This window comes from Euleptes europaea, chromosome 6 (assembly GCF_029931775.1).
Source record: "Euleptes europaea isolate rEulEur1 chromosome 6, rEulEur1.hap1, whole genome shotgun sequence".
NCBI classification, from domain to species: Eukaryota; Metazoa; Chordata; class Lepidosauria; order Squamata; family Sphaerodactylidae; genus Euleptes; species Euleptes europaea.
In genome coordinates this window covers 59,463,579-59,480,281 of record NC_079317.1, presented here as the reverse complement: position 1 = coordinate 59,480,281, position 16,703 = coordinate 59,463,579, and the positions used below count along the sequence as shown (strand labels likewise).

The 16,703-nt window shown below is 45.3% G+C and overlaps 1 protein-coding gene across 2 annotated transcripts in view; it reads left to right on the top strand.

Annotated features, from left to right (window-relative positions):
• Positions 1-13,435, top strand: part of CSTPP1 (centriolar satellite-associated tubulin polyglutamylase complex regulator 1) — a 137,591-nt gene extending 124,156 nt beyond the window's left edge. Inside the window, exons 4-8 of one of the 2 annotated variants that reach the window (XM_056851476.1) lie at positions 3,976-4,061; positions 6,045-6,240; positions 7,019-7,128; positions 12,555-12,618; positions 13,236-13,435. In XM_056851476.1, the coding sequence (XP_056707454.1) occupies positions 3,976-4,061; positions 6,045-6,240; positions 7,019-7,128; positions 12,555-12,618; positions 13,236-13,416 (637 nt within the window). In that variant the 3' untranslated portion in view covers positions 13,417-13,435. Of the gene's footprint in view, positions 1-3,975; positions 4,062-6,044; positions 6,241-7,018; positions 7,129-12,554; positions 12,623-13,235 lie in introns of those variants that run through there. The other variant, XM_056851475.1, reaches the window with a different exon arrangement.
• Positions 13,436-16,703: the final 3,268 nt, after the last annotated feature.

The following is a 16,703-nucleotide window of genomic DNA, read 5'->3' as shown; positions in this document are numbered from 1 at the left end:
CCAACCAGAGGGGAGGCGATCCTGGATTTAATACTCTGTGGTGCTGCCAGTGATTTAGTGCGGGATGTGGATGTAGTTGAGCCAGTTGGCAATAGTGATCACAATGGCATCAAATTTAATTTATATGTAAGTGGGAAAGTGACTCACACAATTACCTTTGACTTTAAAAGAGGGAACTTCTCTAAAATGAGAAAACTGGTAAAGAGGAAGTTGAAAGGAACAGTTAGGAGGGTTAAATCTCTTGAAAAGGCTTGGGGGTTACTCAAGTCCACATTACTAGAGGCTCAGCTAGCTTGTATACCGCAGGTCAGGAAAGGTAGTAATAAGTCCAAGAGGTCACCACCATGGCTAACGGGTAAGGTAAAGGAAGCAATTAGAGAAAAAAAGTCTTCCTTCAGAGACTGGAAGGTTTGCCCAAACGAGGCGAACAGAAGCAAACACAAACTTGCACAAAGGAAATGCAAGCAGATTAGAGATGCAAAAAAAGATTTTGAGGGGAATATTGCTAAACACATCAAAACAAACAATAAGAAATTCTTTAAGTATATTAGGAGTAGGAAACCAGCTTAAGGGAGGATAAAGCGGTTGCTGAAAAACTAAATGAATTCTTCTCATCTGTCTTCACTGTTGAAGATACAGGGCAGATTCCTTCTCCTGAACAGAGATTTTGGAGATGAGGAACTGAGGCAAATAGTGGTAACAAGGCAGGAAGTCCTAGAACGTCTAGACAAACTGCAAACTAACAAGTCATGGACCAGACGGTATTCATCCTAGAGTTCTTCAAGAACTCAAATGGGAAATTGCTGAACTTCTAACAAAGATATGTAATATGTCCCTTCGATCAGCCTCTGTACCAGAGGACTGGAGAATGGCCAATGTAACACCCATTTATAAAAAAGGTTCCAGGGGGGACCCAGGAAATTACAGGCCAGTTAGCTTAACGTCTGTTCCGGGTAAATTAGTGGAAAGCATTATTAAAGATAGAATTGTCAAGCATATAGAAGGCAAGGTCTGCTCGGCAAAACCCAACATGGCTTCTGTAAGGGTAGGTCCTGTCTCACTAACCTATTAGAGTTTTTTTAAAGCGTCAGTAAGTATGTGGACAGGAATGAGCCTGTGGATATTGTGTATTTGGATTTCCAAAAAGCTTTTGACAAAGTTCCCCACCAAAGACTGCTAAGCAAACTTCATAGTCACGGGATAAGAGGACAAGTCCTCTTATGGATTGAGAGCTGGCTGAAAAATAGGAAGCAGAGAGTAGGAATCAATGGTCAGTTCTCACAATGGCGGGATGTGAGCAGTGGGATGCCTCAGGGATCTGTGTTGGGACCGGTGCTTTTCAACCTGTTCATCAATGACAATGGGGTTAAACAGTGAAGTAGCCAAGTTTGCAGATGACACCAAATTATTTAAGGTGGTTAAAACAAAATCAGACTGTGAAGAGCTCCAGAAGGATCTCTGCATACTGGAAGAATGAGTATTAAAATGGCAAATGAGATTAAATGTGAGTAAGTATAAAGTGATGCATATTGGGACAAAAAATCCCAACTACACATATACACTGATGGGATCTGTGCTGGCAGCGACAGACCAAGAAAGGGATCTTGGGGTGGTAGTGGATAGCTCAATGAAGATGTCAACCCAGTGTGCGGCTGCTGTAAAAAAGGCAAATTCCATGCTGTCTATAATTAGACGAGGAATAGAGAATAAAACTGCTGATATCATACTGCCCTTGTACAAATCTATGGTGAGACCACACTTGGAATACTGCGTACAGTCTGGTCACCACACCTAAAAAAGGATATTACAGAGCTTGAGAAGGTGCAGAAAAGAGCAACCAAAATGATTAGGGGACTAGAGCAACTGTCCTATGGGGAGCGGTTAAGACGCTTAGGGCTGTTTAGCTTGGAAAGAAGGCGGCTGAGGGGAGACATGATAGAGGTCTATAAAATTATGCATGGTTTGGAGAGAGTGGACAGGGAGAAGTTTTTCTCCCTCTCCCATAATATTAGAACACGGGGTCATATGCTAAAGCAGGAGAGAGAGAGATTCAAAACAGGTAAAAGGAAGTATTTTTTCACACAACGCATAGTTAAATTGTGGAACTCCCTGCCCCAGGATGTGGTGATGGCTGCCAACTTGGAGGGCTTTAAGAGGGGAGTGGACATATTCATGGAGGAGAGGGGTATTCATGGCTGTTAGTTAGAATGGATATTAGTCATGCTGCATACCTATTCTCTCTAGTATCAGAGGAGCATGCCTATTATTTTGGGTGCGGTGGAACACAGGCAGGATGGTGCTGCTGCATTCGTCTTGTTAGTGGCTTCCTAGAGGCACCTGGTTGGCCACTGTGTGAACAGTCTGCTGGACTTGATGGGCCTTGGTCTGATCCAGCAGCGCCTTTCTTATGTTATGTTCTTATGTACTTTGTTAGATGTCCTAGTGTAGGGGTGTCAAACATAAGGCCTGCGGGCCAGATCCTGCCCCTTGAGAGCTCTTATGTGGACCGCTAGCCAGCCACCACCACCACCCCACTTTTGATCTGGGCTGGCAAGGCCCAGCCTGACCAAGTGACATTTATGTCATATCTGGCCCTTGTAACAATAGAGTTCGACACCCCTGTCCTAGTGTATCTTGAGCCCTGCTCTGGGTGGCTCAGGCTGGCCTGATCTCATCAGATCTTGGAAGCTAAGCAGAGTCAGCCTTAGTTAATACTTGGATGTAAGACCACCAAGGAAGTCCAGGATTGCGATGCAGAGGCAGGCAATGGCAAACCACCTCATTAATCTCTTGCCTTGAAAATCCTACAGGGTCACCATAAGTCAGCTGTGACTTGATGGGACTTTCCTCCACCACTAGTAGACCTTGAAAAGAGTGCGGATTGCTTTTTCTCACCCGTCACTATATAACCACAGACTTTTCTGAACTTGGGATTCAAACAATTTCTGGATACCCAAGGTTGGGTGAAAGGAAAATATATATAAGTCTATGTATAAATAGTAAAAGTATAATTTATTAGAAGCGCTATATAAAAGTTAAAATTATTTAAAAGCATTAAAATAGCACAATGTCATTTCCTGAGGTTGATAACTATAACCAGATACCAAACGCATTTCGGCCTATGGGGCCTTCATCAGTGGTTAATTAAAACCCTTTGTAAACCTGCACACATTTACAGAAATACAGTAATGAGTACAAATACAAACAGTTCAAACCCAACCAGGCATGTGTATATGTTGCCTGAAAAGATAGAACAATAATGGGTTAGTTACCATCTATTTGAGAGCCCTTTATATAATTCTTGAAAGAGATGTTTGAAAAAATACTTTTAAATAATTTTAACTTTTATATAGCACTTCTAATAAATTATACTTTCAGTATTTATACATAGACTTATATATATTTTCCTTTCACCCAACCTTGGGTACCCAGCTTTTGTTTTTAGGTTTCCCTCCTTTTTTCTTCCACTTTCAAACAATTTCTTCATGAATGAGGTGATGTTATTTAAATAACTAGATCGTTTTGGAGGCTGTTGTTATGTGTGAAGTGCACTGGGGGAAAGTTAGAGGGTGTTTTCCTTGTGCTTTCCTGGTTATTGCTCACACCTTGTGGGATTCCAAAAGTCATGGTGGAGGAGCACTTTCCTATTGCTACCTTTGGGTGCTACCTCAGAAGAAGGAGGAAATTTTAGTGAATTCTTCCCTGAAATCACTCTGTCTCTTGGAGACAATCCAGCTTTCCCTTTGATTTTCACAGAGTTCTTAGGATACTTCCACAATCCATAAAATCAGATAGGCCCAATACATATCAGGGACCCTGGGTCTCTGATTTTGAAGATATAAATTAGCTGTGAGAGAGCGAGTTGTGAGTCCATTTGGGGAGTCTCTTTTGTAACTGTGAGTATCCTTTGTTCACCTTCAACATACTTCTACTCTATAGCAAGTGCTTGTGACTGTCCCTTCTTCTTGGTTCTAGGATTGTGCTAATGGATGATGCCATGGACTGCTTGATGTCTTTTTCAGACTTCCTGTTTGCTTTCCAGGTCCAGTTTTACTACGCTGGTGAGCCCACCTCACATTTACTTGTGTGCTACTACTCAACTACAACAGAAGCATAAGGATTGGGTGCAACCTAGGCCAGAAAGCCTTGATACGCAATATGGATCCTCTTAGTAGTGTAAAAGAGCAAATCCTATTATATACAGCTGAGTCTGAGGGCCACTTTAAAATGAAAATTGCACATGGCCTAGCATGAATGAATATCACACATACATCTGCTTCACAACGTGCACTAAGGTGTGGACACTAAGTATCACAAAGGTGTTGGCAGCTGCAACTTCCCAGCATATCAGAAAGAAGTTAAAGAAATGAGTATATGATCAACCCACTTGGTTTTGACATATTTTTCTTCACAGTGGAGGTTTTGGTGTAGGAAGTGCATGGTGCTTGAAGCAGCCCAGATTCTTTATTTTTGGCAAGCAGGGAGTAATTGTTTTCTGGAAAGCAGAGAATAATTTTTTTCCTGCAAGTCTTTGAGAAAGCGAGGAGCTAAGTGGGGATTCTAGTATTATTTGGGAAAGTTCGATAAAGACTGAAAGAGAGGCTTTATCACTGATAGTAGTGTGGGAAAGGCCTCCCTTCTGAGAGACAGAACCATCAGCCAAGTAGCTTGTTCTGGTTAATTCCCAGAATGGCTGTCTCTGTTGTTGTCATTTTCTGGACAGGGATGGAGCCCAACAGCGTTAACAGATAACAGACTCCTTTGCAGGTCTCATCTTCCTTCACAATCTTGCCATGTTCCTGAGGGCAAGCAGACAGACAGACAATCAGGTCCCTATGGAAATATTCACTGAACCACGGAGCCTCAGAATAACTTTAAATGATCACCAACCCCTTACATGCATATAGCCCCTCAGTTTATTCCTGCGTGCTTAGAGTTCGGCAGGCACATAACTACAGTACATCTTGTCCATTCTCATCCACACCAAGCATGTTTTCTCGGCTAGCCCACCAGCCCACATGCACACAAACCACGCAGAGTGAAATCTGCCTGCATCTGTAAATGGCTGACCAGGTCCATAAACAAACTGGTTTAAATTTAGGCTCTTAAGAGTAAACAGCAGGGAAGGTCTAGAGCCTGGGGGAAGAGTGCTGTTGGCCAATTTCTCCCTCAGTTTTCCCTTCAGGCCCCATGTTGTGTTTACTTTGGAGTCATACTGAGGCATGCTGGACTGTAAACTGGAGCCTGCTTAACCCACCTCCCTTGGCTCCTCCAGCAGTTTCAAACAGTCTGCCTGTAACTTGGGTGGTGTTTATTTCTTTGAATGGGGAGGCTTTCAAAGAAACTAGTCTGATTGGGTGGCCTTCTCTTTCACTCTACTGTGTAGAATCAAAGTTGGAAGGGACCAAGAGCCATCTAATTAACCCCCTGCCCAAAGAGCAAGGCCACCTCCCCAACCACTAGATCAGAGGTCTCCAGCTGATAGCTCACCAGCGACTAGTAATTTGTTGGCTGCTACAGAACTGCAAAAATATCTGCCTTAAGCTTTTTTATTTTTTTTAAGGAAGTTTTTATTTCATGGGATTTTATTCTGTGCTGCTTAGTTGATAGCTTCATTTCCGGTGCTCTTTCTAGTCTGTGTTCTGCTTCCTGGACATAATAAAACTTGGTAACATCCTGGGGATGGGGAGTAGCTGGTGATATTTTTCATTACTCAGAAGTAGCTCTCGTTAAAGCACCCCCTGCAGAAGATACTCAGAAGCCAGTCTGTGTGATCCTGCCATGGCTTTCCTTTTCCCTCTTGAAGAAGTTAATTAGTAGATCATGGGAACACTGAAGAATCAGGGGGCACTTCCTCACAAAGCAGTGCAAGTAAAACCAGGTCCCTTACAGATGTTGTGAGCAGTCAGGGAGTTGCTGAGCTGTTGCCATCCATCCTCCTGAACATATTGCAGTCATGGCATCAGTTCCCAATGCTGTCTTCTGCCTGATAGGCTGACTAGTGTTGAACTACAATTTCTAAGCCCTCACACCATTTTTTACAGAGTTCCTTGAAAGTGTGGCCGCCATCTATCAAGAGCTCCTGACTGGCAAAAATCCAAACACTGTCATTGTGCCTACGTCATCTTCTGGGCAGCATCGTCCACGCCAGACTCTAAGTGACTGCAACCCACTCGATGGGGTGGATGCATCTGTATTTTATCAGTGCCTTGAGTCTCTGTGTGACAGGTCGAAGTACAGGTAACACCTGGGATTGGTAGGTTTGTTCTGATTAAAGCATGGTTCATCAGCTGCTGCCTTGAGAAGATGGTAGGACAAAACCAACACCTTGAATTGGGCTTAGGAGTGGATCTGTAGCCAGTATAATTGCTGCACTGTCAGAGGCACACGCTCCCACTGTTTGGTCCCAACCAGTAGACTAGCTGCAGCATTCGGCTCTAGCTGCAGGTTCCAAACCCTCTTCAAGGGTAGCCCAAATTTGGGTGCATTCCAATAGTCCAGTCTATATGTAACTAAGGCTTGAATCACTATGGCTAGATCTGACTGAACCAGGAATGTACACAACTGAAGCACCAGCCAAATCTGGGTGAAAGCACTCCAGACCACTGCAGCCACCTGGTTTTCAAAGATGGATTCACTATAAGGTGGGCTGTAGTGTCCAGGCTTAGGCTCTGAGCCCGGTTTTGGCTGGGGAGAGCGGGGTAATAAGTGGAAATAATAAATAATCTTAAGCAGTAATTTTCAATGATGGGAAAAAAATCTGTCAGCTGAGTGGAATCCCTTCTCTTATGCTGCAGTCCAAATTGCCGCCTTCTGGGGGGACCCACAGGAACAGCATAAGGGTACGAGCAAAAGAGAGGCTCAATGGCTTAGTTCCTGTTGCGTAATTTTGGAAGACAAGGGCAGGTTACAAAGCTGGACCTGATTCTGGCAGGACCTTCCATATGGGGCTTAACGGAAGATTATGGGCTGACATTCATGCTGCATTGTTTTTCCTGTGTTCCTCTTGTTTCCCTAGCTGCCCCCCATCTGCTGTTGTCAAAGAAGTTCTGAGCAGTGTGCAGAGACTGACCTTCTATGGATTCCTGATGGCTCTTACGAAGCATCATGGGATCAACAGAGCCCTTGGTAAAGAAATCCATCCTGTGGTTTGACATAAATCAGGGAAGCTGTAACTTTTAAGATACATGCCTTTGTCCAGGCCACAAAGCCCCACAAGAGGACCTTTCTACGCAGGCAATAGGGCCTCACCATACTAAATTTTTCACAAAGTTACTTGGATAAATTATTAGGCACTATGGTCTATACTACTGTGCATAATTTGCTGAAACTAGGATCCTACTATGTAATTTTTCATAATTTAATGTGTTGTGTTAATACTTACGCTTTTTGACTCACTCTGTGTAACTGCCTTGAGGTCAAGTGAAAAAGGTGGACTATAAATAATGTAATTAAAATAAAAATAAAAATAAAAGTAGAAGTTACAGCAGAGGTAGAAAGGTACCTTCAGAGCAAAGAACTTCAGATAACTCAATCAGGAGCGACCTCATGCTGCAGGACAAAAAATCAATTGAAAATGCCAAACATCGGCTTGGATCCAGTAGATTGTTTGGGCATGTGAAAGGATTTCTGCTGATGGAGTGCAGCTTTCTAGCCTCTGCTCTGCTACAGCCCCAAACACCCTCTGAAATGCTGTACATGGGGGGCATTTTGGCAGGGGTTTTGAGCTGCAGTAGGGAGGGGAGAGGCAAGAAAGTTGCTCTCTGTGGTTGGAAATCCTTCTGTCGAAACTCTTCAGTGGATTAAAGCTCTTGCCTTACTTCCTTCTAGGTTTCTAAAGACTACATCACATATTATGGCCAGAATTCCTTTCAGAGGCTGGCAGAACTGGGTTCCCCCTTCCCTGCAGTGACAAAAAGTCAGTGCTGAAGGTTGGAGGACCTCTTTTTGGCTGTGTAAGACTCCCAATCCTCAAGATTGCCTTTTCGAGGCTTACAAGTGGCTCTTGGAGAAAGGGGTAGGTGGGAAAAGTCCACTTCTGCCAGCTGCTTATACTAGCACTGTGTAGGAATCCGCCCTGTATTTTTAGATGTAGGCCGTAGATATTTGAAGAGTAAATATAAAGCGCACAAACTTGGCGAAGCGGAGCTGGGAAACACCCTCTCATCTCAGTGTGCTCATCAGGGAGCAGTGACTGGCTGCAGAGCTCTTTTGAGTGGATAACTCTGCAAAATGGCTCTTAAATCTCTAGACTTTCCTGCCCAGTTCTTCCGCATTACATTGTTGACCTAGAATCATAGAGTTGGAAAGTACCACCAGGGTCATCTAGTCCAACCCCCTGCCCAATGCAGGAAATTAACAACTACCTCCCCCCCACATCCCCAGTGACCCCAACCCTCCCCCCACCATGTAGGATCCCACAATCAAAGCACTCCCGACAGATGGTCATCCAGCCTCTGCTTAAAGACCTAACAAATTGTAGCTCACTGGTGAGTGATAATGATAACCATCTTCAAGGACTTGAAGGGCTGCCATATAGAGGATGGTGCAGAGTTGTTTTCTGTCGTCCCAGAAGGTCGGACCAGAACCAGCGGGTTGAAATTAAATCAAGAGTTTTCGGCCAAACATTAGGAAGGACTTTCTGGCAGTTAGAGCGGTTCCTCACTGGAACAGGCTTCTTTGGAGGTATTTGAGCAGAGGCTAGATGACCATCTGACAGCAATGCTGATTTTGTGACCCTAGGGAGGGCTTTTTGCCATTTTCTGGGCATGGAGGGTGTGTGTGTGTGTGGGGGGGAGGTAGTTGTGAATTTCTTGCATTGTGCAGGGGGTTGCACTAGATAACCCTGGTAGTCCCTTCCAACTCTGTGGTTCTATGAGTGATGATGAAATGAGAGGAATTCATCTGCTTACATTCTTCTGTGCATGGTACTAATTGGCCAGCTCCAAAGATGTCTTCAAACCTCCTACCCACCCCAATCCTTGTAGAGGTTTTGCACTTTTTAAAAGTTTCCCTTAAAAAACAAAAGCAAACTCATAAGCCCAAGCCAGCATTCAATTTGTTGCTGCATATCTGCATTTCAGTTGTGCCACTGGGCTGATGGTATGCCTGAGGAACATGCCTCTCGCTCTGTACCTAGAGTACCTAAGTGCTGAAGATTTGAACTGCCTTTTCTCTTTCCTCTTGGGTGCTGAGGCATAACCAGTACTGTGTTTGTTCTGTGATTCCATGATCACACAGCACAAATGCAGAGTTTGATAAGGAGCACTTAATAAAGCAACCTGGCTTTCTTTCTCTCTCCCCCCCCCCAAGAGATTCTAAATTGCAAAGATAGGCTTGAAAGTCTAGATAGATCTAGACAAGATATCCATTGGGGTGTGGCTTTTGTATACTGTCATGTTGTTATTCTCTGAACTACTAGAAACAGAATTCAATTGTGCAAAATAAGTAAACAAATACTTTTTACTGGTTTCTCTTCAGATCATATTACTTAATTTGCATAGGTCACAAAATCCATCTCTGCTTGGCAGTGCACCTTAATTTGTAGTTTTTAAAGGATATAACAGAATGCCATGGAAAGCAATTCTCTTTCTAGAAGACTCTCCATCTCTTGTTTCAAGAAGGCTTCAAACACGCACTTAGTGTGCATTTTTCCTGAAACCATGATACATACAAAGATATGTTTGAAAGGAACTCTTCCAGCTGTTTCTAGCACCACTCCAAACCGTTATGCACCACTGAATGTAGTGTGTGGAATTATTCTTCGAGTGGCACCTGACTGGAAAGTGCTGCACGTGCCATATTTCGATGTGGACTCGAATGTGTAGCCCTGACATAGTCCTTAGACATCGCAGGCTCAAGTCCCTGCTTGTTCCCTGGCTGGAAGGTCATCTGTCCCTGCTCGAGCTTACTGCCGCTGCTACACAGAAGGCTATGCCATAGCGCAGCCCGGCATTCCTCTCTCCCTTGCTGTGCCCCAGTCCCTGCTGACTACTTGAGCTGCTAATGCTCTCCTGGTGCAGGGCTGTTTACCCAGCAGCGCAGGGATTAGATATCAAAGGGACACGAATACAAGCTTGCAAGCCCCTCTGCAAACAGGCTTAGAGAGCAGGGCATTCACCGGGGAAGAAGATGCCTGGACTGCACCCAGCCAGGCTTTCTTCCTGGCTCTAGACATACCCCTTCCAGCAAGGTGCAAAGAAGACAGATGGGCTGAGAGAGCCCTGCCCACTGTCTCCATTGTGCCATGTAAAAAGTCTATGGGTTTCCCCTTCCATTAAGGAAGGCCTGTCCCTTGGCCTCCTGCCAGCCTCCTGCTGAGGCCTCTTACAGGGAGGGGCGGCAGCCGCAAGTCTAACAGGTGCTATCATCTTGGCAAGGAAAGCAGGATTCTTATCCTGGCAGCTTTTAATCTTTCCCTGTGCACAGGAGGATTTGAATAGGCTTTGGTCTGCAGCGGATCACAGGCTCCCCGAAGCCCTGCAGCGAGGGCAGTCCCGGGCAAGAGCTTCAGAGAAGGAAAGAGCTTTCCTTCAGGGGCCCGCGCTCCCTCGAGTCTTGCAGGGGCCTTGAAAAGGCGGCGGCAGCAGCAGCCCTGCTTAGAAGAGAACACAGCTGATGAGTTTGTCAGGCGGATTGCAACGCCCAGCCTAACTCCTGTGTCAATATTGATTCGCCAATCCTCTAAGTGTTGTTTACCAACTCTCCCAAGAGATTGGAGCGCCCCGGAGACCTTTCTGTAAATGCAGGAACAAGCCTAGTCTTTGGCTGAGTTCATCTAATTGAGGCCACGGAAGGTTGGCAGCAGATAAAAGCGTTTTTCAGTGCTCCAGGCTTCCGTGGCATCATGCTGGGAGCACTGGAATACCTGGCTTCTTTGGGGGTGGGGGAGAAAAGAACAGACTCTGGGCTGCTGTCTGGTAGTGGAATGCCTGGGCTGTGAACCATGTGTGTCTCAGCCAGCACATGAGTTCAGAACATTTGCTCAAGCCCCCCTCTCTTAGCTACTAGGGTAGGGAAAATACACAGATTCTGTCCCTAGGGGGCAGCAGTTGCCAGAACAGACCAGCTATTTAACTTGTTTCTGTTGTTCAGGGCCTAATGTCACATGATATTGCAAGGATAAACATAGCTGCAACATTGTGTTCACATACAATAAAATCACAGCAGCTCACTTCTTTATTGCACTGCCATATAGGGAGATAGTAGTATGGAGGATTGCTGTGGGGAGGAGGGGTGCTTGATACTTTTCTCCCAAGCTGCTTACTCCTGCCTAGTAGAGGCCAGACTGCGTAGCTACCCTGAACTTCCTTGATGGCCTCCCATCCTAGCACTAACCAAGGCTGACGACACTGCTTAGCTTCCAAGTTCTAACGAGATTGGGCTAGCCGAGGCCATCCAGGTCTACATGCTTGTAAATCTGCTAGTGAACATGCAGTGATTTATCCACACGTTTTGAGTATCACATGTGGGATCTGGGCTAACCTGAACAGGAATCTGGTAATACAAAAAGCAGCACGCAGGTGACAGCAGCTACAGGTACCCCTTTGCCGCAACTGACAAACAGCAGGCATCACCTAAGCAGGAAAACCAATCGACGCGATTTAATACACAGCTTGGGATGGGAGATACAAGAATCTTTTCCATTAAGGATCTTTTTCCTGTTGTAGGAAAAAATGCTGTCAGAGCAGAGCAGCTGTTGCTCCCTGGCTCAGATAGCCCCGATGCTGGCCATCTGTTTGATGCAGCTCCTAATGGGAAAAGAACAAGGAAAGCCCGTCGCTCGATGCGGATTTCCAGGCAGATTTCTACAGAGATCCACGTTGCATACGCATCCCATTCTAGAAAGCAGGTTTGCACACAGGAGCCAGACTCTGCAATAGTTGCCTATTCCTTTTGGCTGCCATTCAATCTACGCACTTTGCCTTACCTAACATGTACGACAGAGTACGTACCTAACATCCTGGTTTTGAGTGCAGTCAAGGAGGCCCCCTCTAGCCAGAACTATTTGCAGGCAGCCTCTCTTGCCATGACTGCTGAGTTTGGCTCCAGGAGAAACATCCCACAATGACTAAGCTTGTGAGAAGAAAAGGTCCTCGGTCGGCTTGGGTTAATGAGTATCTGCAAATTTTGTTTTCAGAAGATGTGGCCAGGCATCGCTTAGCCACAATACTGTCAAAGGCATACACTGTGTAGAGACAGCTGTATTTTCAACATGAGCTCGACTGCTGCAGAGTAAAGTTCTGCACTGTCATTTGTACATTTTCTCGTAGAGGTAAACGAACAGGAGTCCAGTGACACTTTAAAGACTAACAATTTATTCCCTCATAGGCTTTCATAAATTGGAGCTCATTTCTGATGCACAAAAGCTTGTGCTGGAACCAGCTCTTTGAAGTGCCACTATACACCTGCTCTGTTTTGCTGCAGCATAGCTGCCCCTCTGAACGTGTGCCGATCAGCTTCTTCTGGCACAAAGTCTTCAAATTATTACTGCATATAGATGACCTTCTCGCACAAACATCAATCCAACTTCCTGTCGGTGCCGTCCATTGCAGGTGCTCTTCCAGATAAAGCAGAACTCCTACTTGACCCACTTATGGACCAAGAACTAGAGAAACTGTAAGTTTAATCTATGCCAGCGAGCGATCTAAATTAGGGCAGAAATACTTCCTCTGGCATGTGCCCTCCAAACAGTAGCGCAGGTGAAGCGGCTGACATTATCCCTTTACGATTACTGCGGGTGTGGCAACTGGGTGATAAAAGCAGCAAAGGGGAGATACCTACACTAGGATATGGGCAATAAGGTAAAAAAAAACCCCGCAAAAATAAAAGAGTAGAGGAAGGGTACAACTTTATGACCAAGGAAGGAAGTTCAACTTCCTGATCCCTACTCATTTACATGGAACAGGGTTTTCTGGGAGACGCCTCACTGAAATGAGGAGCTGGGAAAGAGTGCAAATTGCAGCCCCCGGGACAGCCATAGCCAGTCTCTGTTGGTGGTGGTAAGCATTCCCTACTTACACCGCAGCTATGTGGGAAGCAGCTGTCAAAGAAAGCTCTTTGATTACTGCTTTTGCTAGATAAGCTCAAAGGAATACAGCCAAGGACTATCTGCCCTTTCCAGAAATAGAGCTAGAAGGGAGAATTTGGTCACATTGCTTTCGCTTACTTGTTCGTGGGAAAGAGGGGCTTCCTGCCATTAAGCTAGGTCACCTACACTCTTTCCTCTTTTTCAGCACAGCCCAAGTCTCTGGGCTGTCCATTTCCGGTTCTACCATCTCCAGTGGGGATACTGCAAATCTGCCTTCCCGCCAGTCGCCGAGGATCAGTTTCCCTTGGAGGCCCCTCTACCACCGCCGGAAGATGGACACTGAAAGCGATGGCTCCACAGAAGAGACAGATTCTTCTGAGAATTAATGGAAGGCAGCAGCACCAATTCATGGCTGGAGTCTTAAGAGGCTGTGGGAAACAGGAGAACTGGCATTTTTGCACCTCTGGGCCGTCTTTGTACCCAATTGCCTCCTTACCGCATCAACAGTACAGTGCATGCATATTCATGTACTTTCCTGTTAGCAAGTGTGAACAACCCTGTTCTAACCAGAACAGCACCATTCTGCTCCCATTCTGGAGGGGCATCAGATAGAGGTGGGATTCATTTGCAAGGCTATACTGCCCTCTAATGGCACACAAGGCAAATAAGCAGAACAGAGATATCCTTTTGAAGGAATTAATGCTAAACCCTATGCTTCATGGAACATTATTTTTATCCTCCGCAAGTGGTAAAAACCTATAGAATATGAAACTTGCAAACTGATGGCACTTTGACCCCCCACCCCCCAAGGCCTGTTTTAATTTGGTATTGGAAAGTTTCCTAGATGGAGATCTTCATTTCCTTCAAGACTTAAATGTAAGTTAGAAGTTGTGTCATGGCATTAGTAAACTGCCCAGTTAAGAAATTCTATACACTTCATGGAAAGACTATTTTTCAGCTTTCTTACTGGCCCCAGGTTAGAAGAAAACAGGAAAACGTTATCCACTGTAACTCTGAAACTTAACGTATCCCATGATCATAATGTAGCAAATACAGCATGTAAAACAAGACTAGTAGTATTTGCGACATCTCACCTTCCACAATGCAAATTTGAAGGGACAAAATACTAAAGGCAGCATTCATACATGACAAACAAACCATTATTTGTGGTTGAAGCGAGTAAGCCTCAACTTCAGAGGCTCAGCCGTTCCTTTCCCATCTCCCTTCACATGCAGAACTATAGCCCGGGCCCAAATTTGGATGCTTTACCAAACTGGGTTTCTTTCTTTCCCAGTAACCAGTATTCTAAATCAAATTTAAACTGTCATTTACAGTGCATTTGTAAGTAGGTTATATTCTTGTAAATCCATTTAAGTCACGGGTTAAAAGGGTGTAAACTGTGTAAAGGCTTGCAGCGCTGGAATCCCAGGTACTAGACGCCCCAATTTGTTAAGGTGCCCCAAACTCAAATGTCATAGTTAGGGCAAAGGCTTCCTATAGAGCAGGAAACCTTTGATCATTGCACCCTGTGGGGGTGGGGGGAAAGATGGGAATGAGCACATGAGGAGAATTTGAGGCTCATTCATGACACGAATAAACTGCAATTTGTTGTGACTGAACAGAACCTAATAAAGACTCTGCTGCACCTGCTCTTCTGTTCTGTATGCGGGTTTTGGAGATCAGTAACAAAGATACTTGAGATAGATCTGGCTCTCCAGGAGAAGGGAAAATCAGCAAGAGCCAAAGTTGTATCCAGACAGGGGAAATCACAATCCCAAATGTGCATCAGTAAAACAAAAACAAAAAGGGGGGGGTCTATTTCCTCCCCACATAAAATTGTAATTATGGAAGTAGAGCTCAAAATTAAGTCTATTAGAGGGACTAATATGTACTCAGTCACCTCCGTGAGCTTCAAATTCTCATGAGGAAAAGTCAACATATCAGAGTTTATTCACAGCAGGCCCTGGAAGCGGTATCTTTTTCACTATACTTGTTCACCCAACCACCCCTCTTCCCCAAGTCTGTAAATTCCCCCCACACAAACACACACACAGGCCTCGATACACAAGAGGGAATACCTCCTGCCTGCATACACCTACCCAAAACTCCAGGGCTACCTTTGAAATAACAGATACCCATAAGATGGAGGACACACAGGTATTTGATTTTATTCATTTGAGGGGGTGGGTGGGAAAAATCCACATGACTCTTTTGGACCCCCCCTCCCCCAACAGCAGAGACCCAGTCCTGGCCACACAGCTCATCAATACTACCATTAACTCAAAGTGTACAGACAGTTCGTGAAGAGAACCCTCTTCCAATCTTAAGAGCAGAGGGCGCACTGAGCCAGCCCTTGTCCATGAAAGGAGCAAGCGCTCTAGAGGTAACCCCCTTTTATTTCATGACAAAATTTGCAACAGTCAAAGGTAAACATCAGTGCACTTTCAGAACCCAGGGAGGAAATGATGCGAAGGGGAGCAGAGCAAAGTGCTAAGGGGGAAAGACAACTCCAGTGAGTCCATGCAGCCACTGTATCTTCTTAAGTGTGCAAGGAGAAAGCAGGTCAACCACACTCACAAATAAGCAACTACAGAAGTGAGCAAGACGTTGCCCTATTTAGGAGTTGAGTCCTTCCCTCTAGCAAGGGTGCCTTACTAGCACTCAAGGCGTCACCACAACATCCTATTAGCAGTTGCTCTTCCATTACAGGAACGAGCCCTGCCACAGCCCAGACTTAGTCCCACTGCCCTAGGGAATATGGCCGAGTTGAGAAGAGCTTCCAGGAGAACCCGGCCTAGATAGACGGCTGCAACCACTGAACAATGGAACTGCAGAAAGGTCTCGGCAGCAAGTTCCCCCTTCACTCCCACTGTGCGGAGGAGACTCCACTGTCAGCCAAAGAGCATAACCCGCTCTGAAATGGGGGGTAAGGCATGCAGATTCAGCAGGGAGCTTTGTGGCAGGATATTGTTGAATGCCCTGGGCATCAGAGGAGCACGGTAGGAGATTAAGGGTGTGTTTACCTTCCCTGGTTTCTTCTTCGATAAATACAAAGAGCTGTGACTAAATTATGTAGGAGGAAACCCTCCACAATGCTAGGCTTGCAAGAGCAAATGGAACAGCAATGAAGCTTGGGCAGGAGGAAGAGGCATTGCTTTTATTTACTTTCCCCACATACAGCAGGGCATTGACATTCAGGCAGATCTACCAGTGCAAATGAGTGGGAAGGGAGAGTGGCAACAGCAGTGGCTGCATTATCCCAGGAGTGGAGGCAGGGAGCAAGTCACCACTGCCTCATTCTGTCCCCCAGTTTTCTCCAAGGAAGGACTGAATGGAAATCAGAGACCACCAATGAGGCAAGGCAGCAAGTTACTATGGAAGTGCAGGCCAGACAACAATTCCATACTCTCCCAGAAACTGCTCCTGTAAATTATGGTGGGGAGGAAAGGTGGGGATTAATGTTCCAACTATCCACCATACTTGCAGTGTAAAACCATACAGAGATCTTTTCCAAGCATGCTTTGAACTTTTGCAGCCTGCTGTAGATTTAGGCTTTTAAGCCACCGTCCTTGAAAGGATTGGCTTTATACAATGTTGATTTAAAGAAGCAGTAGGAATTACTTTGTTCAGAAGTGGGGACTGCCCTGTGTGCTAGAAAACAGCCCAAGAACTC